Source organism: Phaethon aethereus, assembly GCF_964289735.1.
Source record: "Phaethon aethereus genome assembly, chromosome: 1".
NCBI classification, from domain to species: domain Eukaryota; kingdom Metazoa; phylum Chordata; class Aves; order Phaethontiformes; family Phaethontidae; genus Phaethon; species Phaethon aethereus.
In genome coordinates this window covers 151,820,490-151,840,430 of record NC_138575.1, presented here as the reverse complement: position 1 = coordinate 151,840,430, position 19,941 = coordinate 151,820,490, and the positions used below count along the sequence as shown (strand labels likewise).

The window sequence follows — 19,941 nt, the reverse complement described above, 5'->3', positions numbered from 1 at the left end:
TAGGAGGAGGATCCTGCAGGCAGTCTGAAATACTGTAGCTTTCATTTTCAAGTTCCAGAGTACACAGTAACGTTGATATACAATTATGCAGCATCTCAAGCAGTCCCATCACACCCCTTACAGATAGATGAAGAGTAATTCAGCATGTTGCTACTTCAAACTGTCATGAGTGCTGTTTATGGCTAAGCTCTTTTTTTATATATTTTTTAAAAAAAACAAGATGCTTAAAATTGACCAGAATTAAAGCAGAACAAACAGCAGCATAGGGAGGACTGTTCATTTTAGAGAAGGATTTTGCCATTTTTCTGGATCCCACTTGCTTTTAACGCTTTGCAATTCTTTGCATTTGTGTTTGCAGATTCTCACCAACCCAAACCATCATTTTGTTGACAGCTCCTTGTACAAGGATGTTATCTTAGTAGCCTGGGATCCTGCCCCCTACTCTGCAAACCTGAACGTGGTAAGGTGTCAGCTTGGTCCTTTCTTCCCAACCGGTCTGAAAGCACTGGAGAAAATGAATGTATTTGGTACTTCAGTCTCCTGGTTCCCACTTGTCACAGTGAACCCCAAAGTCTTACTTTATCGAAGGAGTCGGGAATGCTATTTCTGCATGAATTGGTCAAAACTGGTTTATTGGTCAAAGGCTTTTTAGTAGCCAGCACTTGTACTGAGATGCTCTGAGATGCTAGGATAGATGGATGATGGCTCTTTTTAATGAAATATTGCTATTTTCACATAACAGTGAGTTTTCTGTGTTTCCAAGGAGGGAACATTGCTAGATTTCTGAAGGAGGTTTTATCAGTAAAGGTGAAGAATTGTGCCCATTTTTTCCCACCTTCCCCTCTGCCTTCACAGACAAAATAAAACACCCTAATGAAAAATCTCTCTCGCTGCCTTCCCCATTTCTCAGGCCTCCCCCCCACCAGTCTTCCCTCTGTGTCCACTCCCCCACAGCCATCTGTGCCCCGCTGCCCACCCCCTTGCTAGAGCAGCAGGCGTCCGTCTGCTTATCACTGGGGGGTGGTCCCTGCTTTGGCGGGTGCTGCAGCTCCAGAGGACCAGCTGATCTGATGGTTCTTGGCAGAAGGAGCTCAGAGCTGAGCGGGCTGTGAAGTAGAAAGCAAACCTTCATCTGCTGAACTCCCTTAGCAAGGGACACCAGCGGCTGCCTGCCTCCTCTGCAGGCTGCTGCCAGGCTGCTGCGCGCGCTGCCGCTGCCGGGGACGGGGGCACTTCCAGAGGAAGGGTCACCCCAGCGCCTCGGTCTTCTGTCGGGGCTCTTTGAACCCCTTACTTACCGCCTGGGAGTTGGAGGTGGGGTTGGCGCATCCCGCTGCGGTGAATTGCGTATTGGGAGTCTCTGTACAAAGAGAGGAAGCAGAGTAATGCACGGTGAGGACAGCACCCACCAGTGCAGGCTGCTTTGCTACCTGCGCTTCCGTTCTGAGAACTTGAATGAAACTAGTTCACATGATTTGGCATGTAGTGTTCAAAACATATTGATTATAAACAAAAACAATAACAAAATGTGTTCAAAACACGTAAGATTATAAAAATTCTTACTTTTTTTCCTCTCAGTGGTATAAGAAGCCAGACTACAATCTGTTCACTCCCTACATACAGCATCGCAGGAAGAATCCAAACCAGCCGTTTTACATTCTCCATCCAAAGTTTATATGGCAGCTCTGGGACATCATTCAGGAGAACACTAGAGAGAAGATACAGCCCAACCCTCCTTCTTCAGGTTTTATTGGTAGGTGTATCAAAGATGAGCCCAGTAGACATATTAGATTTAAAAATTGTAAATGTGTAAAATTGCATGAGGATCAAGTCCATATACGTGTATTGTTTGTTCTTGATGCTCTATACTGAAACAATGACTAGCTAAAATACATGATATGAGAAGTATAAAATAGTTGGGTGAATGTTCTACTTTCTTGCCCTTCACAACCATAGTATGTGTACCATACTTATAAAACATACATCTGTGAGAAATTTGTATTATTCCATATTAATTTATCTGTTGAGAACCTTCTGGATTGTTCATAGAGCAGAGGTGCATCAGACAAGAAGTGAAAGTGTATGTCAGATCCTATAGTGAGGATGAAATCACTGGTGCAGTCTGACAGGACAAGCTGTATTCCTTCCACAGGTCAAGGAATGGGATTTCCCATGTTCTGTCACAGCTTCCAGTGCTCAGTCTGAAAGTGGCCAAAGCATCCTCTTCCTTATTACACTTGAAAGAACAGAATTTCACCGTATTTTTTTGGTCCTTCCTTAGTATTTCTCAGGGCATAATTTGGCACTGAGCCCACAGTTCATCCAGCATGACGACTTACCTGATGCATAGCAGGTCCTGATCGTGGATGTCTAAAGGATACAAGTAGTCAGAGTAGCAAGGCTGAGTCAAGGGTGTTCCTCATTCATGCTTCTAGAGACACACAGGGCAAGAGAGCTCCAAATACCATCTTCCGCTTTGGAAGCTCCATCCTTTCCTCCTTGACATTGTGATATTGGTCTGTGTATTTGCTGCAGTCAGAAAAATGCTCTTTTTATTCTTTCTATCTGAATCTGAAAGCGAAGATACCTGAGATTGCATCTGACATAGGAAAACCATTTCTGAGCACGTATCTTGGGCTCTGTATACAGTAGTGGCATCCCATGGTATTGTGGAACACACCAAAAGGCCTTAGGGGGAGTATTGCTGAGGCTCTCGGGGGGATAAAAAAATAAAGCTACCTGGGAGATGCTCATCTATGGCCTGAGTGAAAATTTGTAAGGAGAAGTCTCCTCATGTGGAAGGATCTCACCAGCAGCATTCACATTTTGCAAAAGCATTTCTTGGAATGGTGAAGTTCCAGTACCTAAAGGGGCCCTACAGGAAAGCTGGAGAGGGACTTTATACAAGGGTGTGTAATGATAGGACAAGGAGTAATGGCTTTAAATGGAAAGAGGGTAGATTTACATTAGATATAAGGAAGAAATTCTTCACTATGAGGGTGGTGAGGCACTGAAACAGGTTGCCCAGAGAAGCAATGGATGCCCCATTCCTGGAAGTGTTCAAGGCCAGGCTGGACGGGGCTTTGAGCAACCTGGTCTAGTGGAAGTTATCTCTGCTCACTGCAGGGGGTTGGAACTAGGTGATCTTTGAGGTCCCTTCCAACCCAAACCATTCTATTATAAAAATAGGTTAACAGCTGCTGATCATAAGAACAGTGAAGAGGATCATTGTGTCGTCAATCTGTACTTCTACCATATATAAGAAACACTTCAAAAGCTTTCTTTGAAGAAATTGAGTTAATTTTACTGTAAGAATAGAACAGTATCTTCAACCCCAAATTTTGACAAAAAATATCCTTCAAGCAGAGAAGGCTTTGAAAACCAGCAAAAACATTAACAACATTAATAACAAAAGCTGTACAGATAAATATACTCTGTGTGTACAATGCAAATTTGCCTCCTTCTCCTCTACTGGGAATTTTATTTATATTGTTCTTTTCCAAAATATATGCTTAGACATTTTGGTAATACTATTATTAGCTTTAGGAAAACAAGGCAATAAGACAAGCTTATTGGGAGTCATATCTCAATAGCTCATTTGATAACTAGCTACTGTTCCAATAGATGTACTTTAAATATTTTATTAGGGAGTGGCTTCCTATGTTAGCACCTTATTGAATGGATGTCTATGCATTGCATGTGTAACGTAATACAAACCGGGAGATGGCACAGAAACAGCAACTGCATATTGTCAAAAGTGGACTTAAAGGGCAAGAGAAAGCATTAAAAATATAATGCAGCTTGGCAGAAATCTGAAAAGTCATGTTGGTCTTCAGATCAGGTATCTCTCAACAACTCATGCAGCAAATAATCCCGTTGGAACTGAAGGTGGCAGACACAACTGAGTGCACCTGTGTAAAAGGCATATCCTGAATGTTAAGCTTCTACCTGATGCTTATAAAAATCTATAAAATCATTTCCTATAAAATTAATAGAAAGAATGGGTAAGTTATGGCTGTCATAAAATATGAGTGTCTTAATTTCAAGAAGATATGTGAAAATGGTTTATTAAATGGCCATGAACTGCTAATATCCTTGTGCTCAGAACAGCTATATGAAGATAGGCTGTTGTAAATAGAGGGTATGAATTTTCAGTCAGAGGCACCTGTATCCCTGAATCTAAGGTCTTTATAGCATGGACCACAGTGATTCTAATCACTTTATTAGAATAACTTACCGTAAGTATGTGTGCAATACTCTGCAATTAAAATGAATACAGACTCTGCGCAAGGATCTGGTTTGGCCATATTTACACCAGCAGAAAGTCAGGCAGCCCTCTGTGAGCTGCTGGTTACTCGTGGAGGAAGAGCAGCAGTTCAAATCGCTGTTGCTGCCAGTAACATGGAAAAGGTAAAAAAAACCCCCCATGGTTATGGGTCAAGTGAAGCACTTTTGTTTCAAGCTTTTTAACCCTTTTTAGCCCCCATTTATATGGACAAACATATAAATTAAAACATGGAAACAGCAGACTGTTTCCTTTCAGGAATGTTTTAGGATGGTCTTAGACTGTTTCTTCAGTAATTACATTTTTCACCTGAGAATTGTATCTATTTCTGCTGCTTAGCACTATTTGAAAGAAACTGAGTCTTCCTAAAGGGAGGTTGCTTGGTGGAATGTGTTCTCACAGTGTTCTTCTGCCACAGTGAGTCACTATCAGTGACTGATGTCAGGGGAATCATTTAACATTGTTAATAGATGTATTAAAGTGCTTAAGTCACAATATTATTAAGTCTTGGAAGAGGGGCCAGTGTGTCATTTGTGGGAAAGAGGTAGTCTCTTGCACGCTGTGACTTTAGGGGAATGAGAGTGTGAGAAGACATAGGATCTTTTTTCCCTAGTTTCTCCACCGTGCGGGAGCTAGGGAGAGGAATGTTTTTTGTGCTTCTTTTGGGGTATGGGATGCCCTGTCTCAGCATAACTCCCTCCTGGAGCCCCTGGCTCCCCAAAACCCTACGTACCTTAGCTCTGAGCCGGCGTGTTGCTGAGGAGAGGCAATAGCACTGTGATAGCTGGTGGCTGGGGTGAGGAAAGCGCAGTGCACGTCCCAGCTGTAGCGTTTCTCTCCATCAGCTTCTAACCTGTAGATGTTCCCGGCTTCGTTTTTCTTCCGAACAGCGTGTCAGCGCGTGGTAGCCAATCCATCACTGATGCCAGGCTGCACCTTCACAACGCTATGTGCAGACCCACATCTGACCACAGTCTTTTCTGCTAAATTTGTTACTATAACATTGTTTTCTGCCCAACCTGGTGATAGGTGTAAGTTCAGGACATCATTGAAAGCAGGATGAACTCATTGCCTGTCAAATTGTGGCCCATTTGTTAGGTGTTACTTCTGGGGGTATGCTATGTCTAGGAAGCATTAACTTGGCACAGACAAGTCATCCTTCAGCATGGTATTTTCTAGTGCAGCCATCTCAAAGGCCATGAATAATAACCAAGAAAACGCAGAGGTTGTGTTTTTTTTGTGGGGAAAGGTTCACCAGGGTAATATCTACCTTTTATTTTAATCTAGGAGTCTTTTTTGGCTTGTTTTCTGAGACTGATGTGGACTTTCCCTGGCTTGTAACTTTGTCTTATGGGGCCTGTCATATCTTAGCTAATGTAACTCCTCATTATAAATTATTTACTGTTTATCTCCCTAATCTAATCCTTAGATGAGCTTTGAGAACCAATTCTTGCCTATTTTTGTATCATTTTTGCAGCTGCCACCTTCATATTTTTCAAGAAAACTCTGCACAGTAATCTCATCATCTTGCATTAGCATTAGACGATTGCCATGGTGGCTTTTTGCAGGTAAATTTGTTGGTTCACATTTGGCTGAAAATTTGGTTAGTTAAATGTGTATTGATACGGTTACATCTCACCTTGGACTTCCATTTACTCCGTTTTTCTCAGAAGAAATGTAAGCATCCAACCACCTAATCTGGGATTTGGATTCCATTGGCAAATCCTATATTGACAGTTGAAAAAACGTCGCTGTTGTTAGGGAAGGATTTGCCCCACCTTTTAACAGGAGAAATAAGGGTCACCTGTTCACTTCCTAGTAATACATTTTTCACTGTGAAATATGAACTCAGTCTTCCTCCCCTCTTTCTGAACATATCAAAGCTCAGTTTTTAATTGAGGCTGATGGTGTATAAATCAGCAGTCTCTATTTTTACCATTCTACTGTAAGAAAACTGTTCCTATACCCTCTTTGCTAGCCCATGTAAACAACCTACTTCTGACCTTACATTTTTGTCATCTGAAGACCAAGACTAAAAATGCTTCCTTGAGTTTCTCAAGCGCAGCATTCTTTGTGTATTGGATGGTATGGTTCGTTAGCATTTGGAAAGCTTGGGGGCTCTTTAATAATATCTAGGTTATCTACACTTTTTTAATGAAGATTTTGCCTTGTCCCTTGTTTACTAGCTGGATTTGCCATGAATTCCTACTTACCCTAGTCCATCAGTACACTTTGGTAGCTTACGTCTTCTAAGGTGACTTGACTTGAAATTCATGTTTATATAACCTTATACACCCAGCAGCTTTTGTCTTTTTAAAAAGCTAGTTGAAAGCTCTGACAGTGGTATTTTTTTTTTTTTTAACTCCCAAATCAAAACATGGTCTGTGTAGGTGGTAGTCTTTGCTATGTGTTGTAGCTTTTCGCAACATATGAGCCACTGAATGCAAAATGATAACTAAGCCCAGATTACTTTATTGTTGGAAGAAAGAAAGGCTTATTTGAGGCTTTACAGTTGACATTACAGATTTAACAGTTATGCGCCATTTAATAGTTGATAACATTATTTTAATCTTCATTTGCATGCATTGAGACAACAGTAGAAGCAAGACTATCATTACACTGCAACGTTAGCGGATCATTGTATGACTAAGAACTTAAATTTAAAATGGCTTCAGAGAGCATATTAAATAGAAGAACGCAGCTGATCTCCAGCTCTGCTTAGAAAAAAATACACTTGCATGAACTAAAAAAAACATTTCGACATATGAAGAGTTGCCTTTATCACAGTTACTTACTCAGCTGTTTACCAGCAGCTGGTGAAGGAACAGAATAGCGTTTACTCTTTCCAGCTCAGTTTTGTTCAGGTATTATCACACAAATAAATAATACCTCCAAATACATTAGCTTTAAATTCTTCTTCTTCTAAGAAAAAGCACTCTGAAATTTAAGCATCTTCTGCTTCCTGAAATACAGAGATAAAAGAGCAAACTCTCCTCTTACAGCACCCCAAACCATATAAAAAAATCTTTACTATTCTAGTGTATCACCCAAATTTGATTAATCCATTTAAAATTGTATATTACTGGTCAGCATTTTCCAGTCTACACTCATATTATCAGACTATATTATTGAGATTAATGTACTGCTTTTTGCATGCAGCATTAAGTGATAAATATGTCATTTTCTAGGCCTACTATATAATGCCAGTATCTATACATCAAAGATGAGAAATACTGCACAACTTATTAAGCTTAGGCACGGGGCCATGTGGTGACTATTGAATTCCATAGTAAATATTTGGTTTTCTATAAATTTAGGTAGTGTTTTCCTGTGCTTAGTTTTTGTCATAGTTCATGAACTAAACAAAGGGAAAAGAACTCTTTTTTTAGAAACATAGTATTTTAAAAAGCCAGAGCTATTTTTACTATATGTTCCAAAGAGTAACTGAGGCACATTTGGCCCAGTTTCAAGGAGTGACAGGTTTTCCTGTGGTACCTGAGATCCAATTAAGAGAGGACAAATAGAGACTATGGAAGTAGACTAACATAGAGAAAACAAAATGCTTTATTTGTCATGCTTTCCAGTGCACATATTCTCAAACATAAACTCACTAGTGAGTCTAGCTAAATTCTTTTCTGTAACTAAATTTGTGGTGTGTGTGAAATGAGACACATTATGAGTATAATAATCAGATTATGTGTATTTAAATGTTTTCAGCATCTCATACATTTTGATAAAATGATGCTGAGTTCTTGCTAAATGTTTGAATTACACTTACTATTCTAGATGCCTTCATACAGCATCTGTTGTATTCAGGTATACTAAACTATATTTTATTTACTTGTAAAATAGAGAACATTCTGTTTAAATTAGTGTGCTAGCCAGAAAGCCTAATTGTACTGTACAAAAGATGTGTGTTGGAAATTCAAAACCTCTTGAGTCACTAGAATTGCCAAGAACAAATTGAAAAACATTTTCTCCTTTTGATTAGAATCCATAGTATATATTCATTTGTATAAACTATCCATGCACAGAATTTAATCTTAATTTAATTCTGGTTTAAATGTTTTCTGCACAGATTGTAAAAGCTCAGGAGTTTATTTGTGCCAGTTGGACTAAGTTTAAACCATACCCAACACTTCTGACACCATAGATACCTGCCAAATAGGAAAAAAAAAGTAACACATCTTTCTGAGGATTTTGAAATACCTAATATTTTATTAGAATCTAACATTGTCATTGTACTGTTGTAAGAAACTTGCAAGTTGACTGTTTCTCTGACAGCTATATCATTTCTTTGGAAAAATACATTTTAAAATATTTTTAAAAGAATATTCTATGCTCACCATTTTTTTTCATCAATACAGTACTTAGGAACATTATCATTCAACTATAAAACATTCATAAAGCACACCTTTGAATGTTCTACTATAAAACAAGTTTTCTCCACACAGGCAGAATTATTTTGCATTTTTCCATTTCCACAGCTGTAATCCAAGTGGGACTTTTGAAAATCCAGTAAGGTATTAGAATTAGAGTGGCCTATGTAGAAATGTCTTAAGTTGTGATTTTGAATGTATGGTTTCACCAGTCATGTTTGCCAAACATAAAATCATGCCAGATACCCTGACTTTTTCCTCACTATGAAATTTAGATTGGATATTTAAGCTCCAAAAGTTCTAAAGCTTACGTGTCAGATCTGGAAGATACCAGGTCTAATGGTCATTCTTACACCTGCTTGCTGGTTTGAGAGTCATGCCTACAATAGCATTTTTGCATGCTTCGGTACACTTCTGAAAGATTTGTCAGGAACATTTCCATCCTTGGCGATACTCAATACTGAGCTGGACAGGACCCCAGGCAACCTGATCTAACTTCAAAGTTGTCCCTGCTCTGAGGGGACTCTGAATCCAGAGTTCCCTCCAGACCCCTCCACAGATCTCATGGCAACGTCATCACTCAGACTGGCAATATTTCCGCTGGTTTGTACTGGAGCTTAACGGGTTCTTGACCAAACCCCCTAGGCACAATAGGAATACTGCTACTACTAGATTAATCCAATTAATCTAGTTAATCTAGTTTTTACTGAGCTTTTTTAGGGCCCGCTGATGAAAAGCAGACTTTGCTTTGTGCCCCGTGGACTTCTCTTGGCATTCATTCTAAGGAGTACTTCACCCTTTTTTGATGTTTACATGCTATAGCCTGTAGGCTTGCCCTTTCGGGTTTTATTTTTTCTTAAGTAAGAAATATTTCCTTCTGTAAATACTTTGAAATTCTCTGCTTTCACTCCTGTTCCCGTAACGTAATCCTTATGAGTGTAAAAAAAGACATTTCTCCACTTAATTGTTGCGCTTAAAATTGACTTCTGTTTATGATCCATGGCTAGGTCAGTCAGAGAGGAGGACTCATGCCACCTAGCTTTAGATGTTTCTAGTGCAGGTCTGTATTTGTGTTAGTCAGCCTCAGACTTTTTACAGCGAAAAACAGGCACCTCTTAAATATAGATGAGACCTATGTTCCCCTCTTCGTGAGAAATTTTTGCCCTGTACTGGGAGTGCAGGGAGAAGTCATGCACTACAGGTATCTGTGCTGCCATTCAGGCTGTCCCTACGGTCAACAGAAAGAAACGGGAACTTCTGGGGCATGACTTGTAGGATCCATTTTTAAATGTCTACTCAGGGATGAGTAGACATGTGCTGCTTCCTAAAAGTGCCCACTTTCTTCTACTGACAGCAAAGGAGTCTGTGATACCTGTCTCAGGTGTGGGTAGCTGCACCAGTGGGCACATTTGGTCAGATGAATCACACCTTGTTTTACTTTCTTCAGACAGTGCTCCTGGAAAAGGCAATTACATTATTTTTTCACAAAGCTCCAAAAACTTCTGACTTAGCAGAGTGGAGGTGGAGGAGAAGGTGCTTGATAGCAAGTGCCAGACTCTTATTTGCAGTTTCTGCCTAGTCACTGGAGAGCAACAACACTTACAGGGAACAATTTATCCCATCCTGGAGCAGACATCTAAAATGTCAGATGAATTGTGCCCTAGAAATGCCTGTCTTCTTCATTGTCTATAAAGAGTGCTTTAGATCAGCTAGGTCAGAGATGGACATGAACATCTCAGTGAGATTAATTCCGTCCAGACTATAAGGTGTTGGGACAACAATTATCTCATCATGCTCATTAACATCTCCTTAGGTCGTGTGTAAGCCAGTCTGTGCTGTTTTATATGTAGTAATTGTGCATTGACTGAAAACTAACTTAAGGACTGTGAGCAAAGACAAATTTTGAAGTGTATCCTATGGAAATTCTTCACCCTACACTATCAAGCAATGTGGTTTTCATTCATACTGATGCTGATGATCATGGAGGAGTGCTGAGATGTGAAACAAACTTGCACACGATACTGAATGGGACAGTGGTGTGAAGAGTACACGGACGAAAGAAAGAAGTAGATAGGCATGTAACTCTCTGGGCAATGTAGGGAAAGAAAGTAGACAAGGGACCCTTGGAAACTACAGGTTAATACGTACAGGAAGAAATGCGAAGAGATTAATCTACAGAAGAGAAACCTAGTAAGCGATAATGCAGAAAGAGATGTGTAAAGATAACAAATGGGAAGCGAGGTAGGACTTCACAGAGCAGACTGGCAAACAAAACAGGTTAACAGAAGCAAGATCAAGTCAGCAAGCAGTCAGGTGCATCTCTTCTTTGAGATTGCATCCAAAACATAAAAGTTCAAACATGATGTAAAAAAAAATATTTTGGGGAACAGGTAAGTGCTAAAAAGCTATTAGTAATTTCAAAAAAATTACAAGATCACTGAAGGTAACTGGGGGAGAGAAAGGAAGATGGGAAAACTGAGTTGTGAGGTAGATGAACATACAGACAGCTTGGCACACTTATACCTGTTGGATACAGATGTCAGTAACTCACTGCAATGTTAACACCAAGCAAAGAGAGAAATTGAGTTAAAGAGTGGTACTAAAAATCATGGGCAGGAGCGTGATACCCATAGCCCAGGGAGCCCTGTTGGCAGCTTTGTTTTGGGGACTTAAGAAAAACAAGCCAGACATGGCATTAGAAAGTAAATAGAACAAAAATTGAATATAACCTAGTATGTGGACTGGTGTAAATGTCCTCATGGTCTAAACTGCTGCTAGTCTTTTAAAGATGCTCAATTAATCAATTAATTTTTTGTAAACTTAGGTTGCAGCAATGGCTCTACAACACAAGGGCTGTCCCCTGTGGAGGGGTGTTCACATCCTCTAAAGCACATGACAGAACAGAATCCATTTATTCCCTATTTTAGTGAAGGCTCTAGTCATATAAAAAAACCCAACTTCTTCTCTAAAAAGAGCTTTTTAAATTTTTTTTTTCCTCCCTCCCCCCCTTTTTAAATATAGTGCTATCCCACCTTCTGTTTTTGAAAGAAACAGCAGGAGCAGATCATTCCAATAGAAAATTTGGAGGTTGCGATAGCAAAGTGGAGGGACCTTGCTACTTGGGTTCATGAAGATCGAGTGTGTAATCCTGTGTGCCCTGGGATCTCACCCATAGGTGGTTGGGATGGGAGTGCTGGTTGTACTGCACCATTGGTCTCTTTGGCTGCGGGTCTGCGATGTTGGAGGTGCTCAAGGAGAAAAAGGCTGCCACTGACCACCGTTTTTCCCCAGAGTAGGGTTTAGGCATTTGACATGTGCACCAGATCTGGAAGTCCTGGGAGTGCTCCCATTTCCCCCAGGACACATAGGCCTCTGTAGCCCAGGGACACCTCTGTAGGTGGTAATCTCTACTCGTTGTCTTAGCTCATCTTTCAGCTTGTTGACCCTAGACTTCAACACGAAGATGTGCTGTAAATTAGCTGTTACCACTCAGAAACTAGCCTGTCGAGTCACTGTGTTTCCTCCCTCAAAACACCATTGTACAGCATGAGCAAACACTTGAGTGGACTGTCAGAAATTACAGTTATTTATGCGCAACCTAATCTGAAATCCCAAGACGTGGACTGAATGGAACACGGCAGGAAAGGCAAGGAGCAAAATGAGATAACGCAGCGTGCCTTTTGGATTGATTCTGGAGGACACTGATCCACAGATCACTAAGAACTAAAACTCTATCACTTCTAAGTGCTCCATTAACTAATTTACAGGAAAGTCAATGATACTGCTTATAATTTTGTCATTATTGAACCATACCTGCAGTGATGTGGCCATCTTTACTGTTATTAAGAAAATTATAAAAGACTCCCATTTTTTGTTCTTGACAGTTTTCCCATCCCACAAATGCCAACTTGCTTTGTTAATTTTAAGGTTATCTGGGTAATGTGGCAGTGAAATGAAACACACTCTAGTTAAGGCTTGTTCTTTCCGTCAGAGCCAATTTTCCTAAGACATTGGTGGTGCAGCCTTTGAAACTGGTCCCAGGCTTGGCTCTGGGTGCAGGAGAGAAGTGATTTTACCGTCTGTTTCTGGTCGTTGTTCGTTATTGCACACATTTCCTCCGTCCGTCCTCTGATTCAGCTGGATAACAGTTACCTTGGAGTGGCAGGTGGGCTCTCCATCAGTGGAGGAAGGAGGTTGGCAGTGGAAAAGCTGACGAAAGCATTTGTAAAACTGAAATAACAAACAAACAATTCTAGACATAGTTGCTAGGCAGGCTACAATTCAGAGCATCTCTGTAACAGCTCGGAGGCAAGGAAGCATGTTTTATTAAGCTCATATTTTTTGCTCAAATAGCGATTAAATATTTTTTTCACCATGAATCTGTGTTTCTTGCTGCTTAAGACTAAAGTTCACTTAAATTTGTGGACTTTTCCTTTGAAATTGATATGCTTAGCTTTTCTGAGACCATAGACTCTGTAAAGTGTGAAGCTGTAGAATAATCTAAAACATTTTCAGAACCTTTCATTTATGATAAAAGACAATTTAATCACAGAAGTAATTGTTTTTCAGTTACTTCACACATCAGGCAGGGAGAAAATAATTTTGATAATCTAATGATACACAGCAGGGAGAACATAAGGTTCTTTTCATTAGCAAGCCATTGAAATCTCTGTGTTCCTAAAATGCAAACTGAACTTCAGAAAATGGCTTTGCTTAATTAACAAACCAAAATAATTTTTTATGTTAATTCATGTCACTTGGGCTAATTACCCAAAACACCTTTGATGCTTTATGATTCCAAAGCTGTTGTACAGAAAAAAAACAATTACATCAGTTCTCATTTGTAAGTGCAAAGTGAACAGAATTAGGACAGCTGCACCCTCTGAGAGTTGGCAGTCATATTCAACGGATAGGGATACCACTAGTGCAACAAGTCCTTCAATACATTTTCTATATATTTTTTTTTTAAGTGAAACCTTAAAAAAAAGATGTCCAGTGCTTACTCCATTTTTTTTTCACATGGCTACGGGAAACAGAAAAGGATCCCAGAAGCTATGATTGATGTGAAAGTATTGCAGTTTTCACAGTGCTGTTGATCAATATCTTAGTCTCTTCGAAAATGTGCAGCCACAACAATAAGATTTCTCTCGTTTCAAAGCTATAAAGACCTTCTGTTAGTACGGATTTACAATTGTGCCATAGGAAAATAAAGTTTGCATAAGCCCACCTATCTGTCCTGGTCTAGTTTTGATCTTGAGCATGCGATAAGGAGAGTAGCAGCATCTTAGGATTGCGCCTAAGGTCAAAGCTAACATTTAAAAGGGAAATTAATTTCCATATGGCCTTTCTTAGGTGCTATTGATAGTGCTGATGACTGATAGTCTTCCATTGACATGTGGCGGGAAAAAATGGGTTGGCATTTTATGGATTGCTCCTTGCTGAGTAGGAGGTAGTCAGGAGCTTTTTCTTGGCGACAGCTCTGCTCTTAGAAGGAATTCACCTTCCTCAGCCTCAATCTGTGTGACTGTTTACAAAATTCTCAGAAGCTGTGGGCTTTTATGCCACCAGTACATGGCTGATGTTTCTTTGTATGTCATTCTGCATGTATTTAGACTGCCGCCTTAGTAATGTCTTCCTGCCTAGAGAGAAGCAAGGGGATGGAAAAAAGTGGAATTAATTCAATTCCAGACTAAGAAAGACTGACACTGTAATAAAGTGGACATGGTTCAAGGAGTACCCTGATACCCCAATACTGCCAATGATCTGAATGAACCATCCAAAAGTTGTCAAGGGAAGAAACATGGATGGTACTGACTCATCGTTCCATTTTTGCTTCCCCTTGCCACAGTGTACAAAAAAGGAATGAGAAATCAGTCAGACTCTTCATAGCGTTGAAGAATAGTATGGATGCAAATATTTGCAAGATGCAGATGTCTAAAAGCATAGAGGAGGACAGAATGGGCATACTTGGAATTTTTTTATCTCTCTTGTACATGGCAGGTCCGAGTTTAGCTGTGGAAGTGGTAGAAATACCAAGAAGAGCTCCTTAGAAACACTGGAGAGACAACTGCTCTGTGTGTATGTGTGTGTTCTGTGTTCTGCAACTGAATGTAAAGACCTGGTCTGTCATGCTAAATAGCTTCAAGAATTGATCAGATGCAAGAAAACCAAGAAAAGTGATCAGTTGAGTCAAAAAAAAAAAAAAAAGGCATGCAGCTGCATTAGGTCCCTGATTCTTCTGTGGGATGTTTTGTGGACAGAATAGGGTAAATGGAGGGAGGTAGGAAAGAGCAGTCTTCTCACTCAGGGAGGCTGATGGTGGCATGCAAGCCCTTTATAGGCTTTTTACTCTTTCCTTATGATTGTTGTCCTACCTCGTTGTCTCTACAGGGATTGTCATCTTTACGTATCAGGGACAAGTGAAAGCTGCCCTAATAGAAGAAACTATCACTCCACTTAATTTTACAGAAGTAATACTTAAGGTGTGCAACTCCAAAGGAAAGCAAGAAAGAAAACTGGATTGGGTGACTGCAGGGAAATTTCAGTGAGAAAGGTGAAATCTGGGGTTCATTTTTGTTTTCACTTTCTACTCCAGGTATCCTCATCATGATGTCCATGTGTAATGAAGTGCACGTATACGAATACATCCCTTCAGTCCGACAGACCGACCTATGTCACTACCATGAACTCTACTACGATGCAGCTTGTACCTTAGGGGCCTACCACCCACTGCTCTACGAGAAGCTGTTGGTGCAGAGGATGAACAAAGGCTTGCAGGATGATCTGTATCGGAAGGGGAAAGTAATTTTGCCAGGGTTCAAAGCTGTCAAGTGCCCCAAACGAAATAATTTCTCACACTTGTAGAAGAGAGTCCTTCAGAAACAATGTGCAATAAGGTACTACTGTCGTACTATAAACATGAAGAGAATACTTGAAAAATGTATCTTAGACCAATTTAGTCTTGAGTCTATAAATTGTAATTAAGTAGCAGGCATGAGAAATACTTCTTTTCTGAGCCTGAGTATTTATTACTGCTTTGCAAATAGTTAAAGAAAAACAAAAGGCTTAGCTCATGAAAGGTGCAAGGGACATACTTAGGCAGAAATATAATGTATTGTTGTGGGTGTGACTGTCAGAATTTGTCGGTGGTCTCTTCTGCCACATATGCTAGACTGTAACTTTTTTTAAACAAGCTTATTTAACTGTTAAACCTGGCATTGTGAATCAGCCTCTATTGTTCACGTACAGAGCAGCCAGTTGAACAATGCAGCGTTTCTCATGGCTCCATGGGATTTTCACACTCTCCAAGAATGAAGTAATCGCTACTCTGAGCTATGCAGTCCTTGACTCGAGTAGACTTTAATTCTTGTCCATACGCAGGCTCAGCTACAGCCCTCCAGCTGTGCAGGGGCCTTACAGTGGCCACGAAGTCAGTGCAGATGGCTGTACACACAGCTGAACCAGTTAAACTACTGGATGTACTTTTGATGCCAGACCCCCATACTCACACTGACTGCACAGGGCAAAGGGAAAAGAGAAATGTCTCATTCCTTTAGAGAGCAAGAAACGTATTTGTAACCCATTCAGGAGAAAACTCTCCCTGGGAGGCCTATCAAGAGGATGTGAGTGAGATGGAAATGATGCCTTCCCCCAGTCTGCACAGATAAAGGTCCAGAGGAAGCCAAGGGAGGCCGTGCAGCACTCGCATACCACACTGAAAGCAAGCGCAGAGGGAGCTCATCTTTCTGCAGCAAAGATAGCGTTCAGGATTACAGACATCATTTGTTAGGTATTTCACTGGGATCTGATTCAAACTCGCTTGTTCACAGGTTACTGCTGTTAAGAAAGTACAGGGAATTTTCTGACAAAAGAAGAGGGTATTGGTATTTTTTATTTAACATTTGAAAGACTATACCCCATAGAAGCTGCAATGCTTGCAAAAAAACTGAGTACGGACTGCATGTGGAGATAATTTGATATTTTCTTTCATAACACACAATGAGAATATTGTCTAAGGCACTTCTAAAAATCTGCCTGGTTGCTAATATATTTAAAACATTATTTTGCATGGCAAGACTTCAGTTTCAGATTTTCCAAGTGGCAGGAGGTTTATGTTCTTCCCCCCACCCCGCAACTGTACCATTTCTTTTAGGGTAAGTTCAGCAGGAACGCATGTACACAAAAGCACAGCTATATCCTACTCATGTCCATTCAGTAAAACAGCAGACAGCTCAAAGAGGCACTGAAAAAAATAGCTGAGTGGTTATGGTGGAAACTATTTTTTGTGTTTTGTCTTAAACAACAGAAAGGCAAAAGAGTGCAAACAACGTTAATGACTATTTCCTCTTCAATAGTAATGTAAGTATAATCACAAAATCCTTTTTCTCTCTCTGCTCTTTGGATCCAATGATTTTTCTTCCTCAGAAGTGAAGAATATATGTCTTACATAGGACTTAGCCTTCTTTTTCCATGTAGTCTCTTAATTTGGGCTTTATGATCCTCTTAAGATTCCTCTTGTTTTGACAGAAAATATGTCCAGATGATCTCAAAACAGTACTTCTGTATTGTGTGGATACTTACGTCCCTAAATCATTTTGTTACATGTCAAAAATTACTTAGACTCTGGATATATTAGCTTTAGACTCTGGATATATTATATATTGATTTCTTTTTAACGTTATGTATGGCAGCAACTTTTATTCTTAAAAGTTAATAACTGCTATTTAATCTTGTGGAGAATAGATAACCTAGATAGAACTAATCTATTTTTCCATATGTTTGGTACCCTGTTTGCAAAACATAAAGTCTGAACAGTGCAATCAAACATGTCTCTCTTTCCTGTATGCTGGGTTAGCTACGACATGTTTGTAAAGGAAAGGAGTTGATGAGCTTTCTAGGACTAGTGAATATGCTACTTTTCCATAAGAAGGAAATTCTCAAGTTCTGAAAAGAAAAAGAAGTGTATCGCTTTGACTGGTCTGCAACCACTAACCTTTAACTTTGATTTTCACAAAGAAAAAAATACTAGCTGTATTAGTCAACTACCCATAGCAGGATTATGTTGTATTATTCCCTCAGTAATTTGTCAGAATAATCAACACAGCTGTTGTACAGAAGGAGGTGAATTATAAAGCTTCATGCAACAAGTTCTTAGCATATCTATTTAATACATCATTTAAATAACAATGCAGAATCAGGTCTGCGACGTCATAAAGTGAACTATTTTTAATTTACTGGACTGTGCGCATTCAAGCCCTCCCAGCAGAAATTTCTTCTTTGCTGTATCCTGATTTATACGGCAGTCGGTGCTCCTTCCCCAAGCGCAAATGTGGGTGCTGTAGCACCATCACTGCAGAAGATGCCGCAGAGCTGTGCTGCAAAGGCTTGCTTGCTCACAGAGGAGGACGACTGGCTTGTGATGCCCATCTTCCTGAAAAAACAAGGATCCCCTGGCGTGGCTTCCCAGCACTGGTTTCCACTGTGATGTTTCACTGGTCTGCCTGCTCAGACACCTTGTGGCTGCTGAGAAAGATTTCACCCCCCTTCCTTGTCTTGTCCTCCTTTGGTTTTTGGCACAAGTGCAGCAAGTGTGCCTGATCTGCTAACTGAGGGCTCACCTCCACTTGCAGCAAGAGGGAAAGGGGCAGAAATGAAGGGGGAGCATAGGGGACCTGCAGAGGTGCTCCCCTCACTGCTGCTTACGTTCTGTGGCATCGGCACTGGTGGCTTTTGTAAGAACCCAGGAGGTATCTTTGCATTTACGGGCATTTCCACGTCCCTCGCAAGGGCAGAGAAATCTTTACAGATTCATATTCAGTAAATTTAAAACAGCGAGTGTGTAGTAACACTGAACCATGTATCTTTTAATGATAATAATGATAATAACGACGCATGAGAGTGCTGTTTTTAGATATGTATATTAAATGCAGATGATGTGAAAGGAAATGTGTTTTCCCACCCAGGTTTTGGGTTTTTTAAAAAACCAGACATGGTTTCGTAGCTCTCCTGTGTTGCTCTCACACCCTAACAGTGGAACGGTAGATGTGAGGTTTGCCCAAACCCGGCTCTCGAGGTGCACCATCAGCCAAGCAAATGCCTCTGCTAGTGGACCCCTAGCTCCCTTCCCTTGTTGCAATGATGCAGGTTTTAAATCTACGGCGTTTTACTGACAAGTAGGAGTAAGTTGCCTTCAAAAGCTGTCGAGCCTCATTTCTGGTGCTATGGACAACAGTTGCACTGAGGTGAAACAAACCAGAAACACAGCAGCAGCTGAAGGAAACGTGTTGAGTTTATGCTGAATTTCATTATGTCCTTTTTTCCACTGTGAATTCTGTAGCTTTTCCAACTTGCGGTGCTCTATCATTTTAGGCATTCAGCCTTTGGATGATTAAATCAAGGTATTCTTCTGTTTTACTCAAGAAAAAAAAAATGACAGATTTTGCCTCATTTTGAGCCAAAATCGTTTTGCTAGGAAAAAAAAAAATTAATTGTTCCATTCCTTTATAGTTCTAAAGGTTACCTGAGCATAAACTCGCAGCTCAGTCAGTCATCCCTTGGATTAAACTACTTCATCTTTTTTTACCTTGTGCCGTTTTATGCTGTTGAAACTCTGGTAATGTCAGTGAAATTACCATGACGTAAGAAATAGGTACCTTTGGAGAGAGAGGGGTGATTTACACACTCTAATCTACACTTTCTCTGTACAAATGTAGTTAAATCATTTTATGTCTTTGGTCAGGACACTTTCTTTGGTGAGAATACCTACATTCTGAACTTGTTGCTGTAGATCTCTTGCCAAAGTCAGGAAAACCAAGACAGTTTTTTTCTTAAATGAAAACAAGTGTCTACACTCAATGGTTGCACAGACTGAACACAGTCATTTTAGAGATGGATTGAATTAAACAGGAGTTCAAAACACATGTAGATCAATCCATAGTGGGGTTTTTCCTTTTCATTTTCTTCAGCAGTTTTTAAGGATGGTAACTACCATTTGGACAGTGACACAGATGTACCATGAAAGGAATATTAAATGCATTGACTGCAAAAATAAATGGCTACTATTTTTCCCTTCATGCTTTTTAAAGTTGATGCGTATTGAATAAAGTTGATTTTTTAAGTAGGTAATTCAGAAGATTGTCATTAAAAAGCATCTGAATCTTTCCGAGGAGATATCCTCTTACAAGGAGGATGCCCGATTTAACTGTTTGAAAGTTAAAGTAGCCCATTCTAGGCATACCTGTATCATTGAATGAATTTTGACACTGCAGATTTCTTCTC

General features: G+C 40.0%; 2 protein-coding genes across 2 annotated transcripts in view; one reads left to right on the top strand and one right to left on the bottom strand.

Annotated features, from left to right (window-relative positions):
• The window catches only part of ST6GAL2 (ST6 beta-galactoside alpha-2,6-sialyltransferase 2), a gene marked incomplete at both ends in the record, with an annotated part of 48,126 nt that extends 32,598 nt beyond the window's left edge, over positions 1-15,528 (top strand). Inside the window, 3 exons of the mRNA XM_082003643.1 lie at positions 359-460; positions 1,579-1,753; positions 15,260-15,528. Of these exons, the coding sequence (XP_081859769.1) occupies positions 359-460; positions 1,579-1,753; positions 15,260-15,528 (546 nt within the window). The remainder of the gene's footprint in view (positions 1-358; positions 461-1,578; positions 1,754-15,259) is intronic.
• The window catches only part of LOC309407968 (pinopsin-like), a gene marked incomplete at its 5' end in the record, with an annotated part of 92,699 nt that continues 85,395 nt past the window's right edge, over positions 12,638-19,941 (bottom strand). The window contains one exon of the mRNA XM_082003654.1: positions 12,638-12,894. Coding sequence (XP_081859780.1) covers positions 12,667-12,894 — 228 coding nt within the window. The 3' untranslated portion in view covers positions 12,638-12,666. The remainder of the gene's footprint in view (positions 12,895-19,941) is intronic.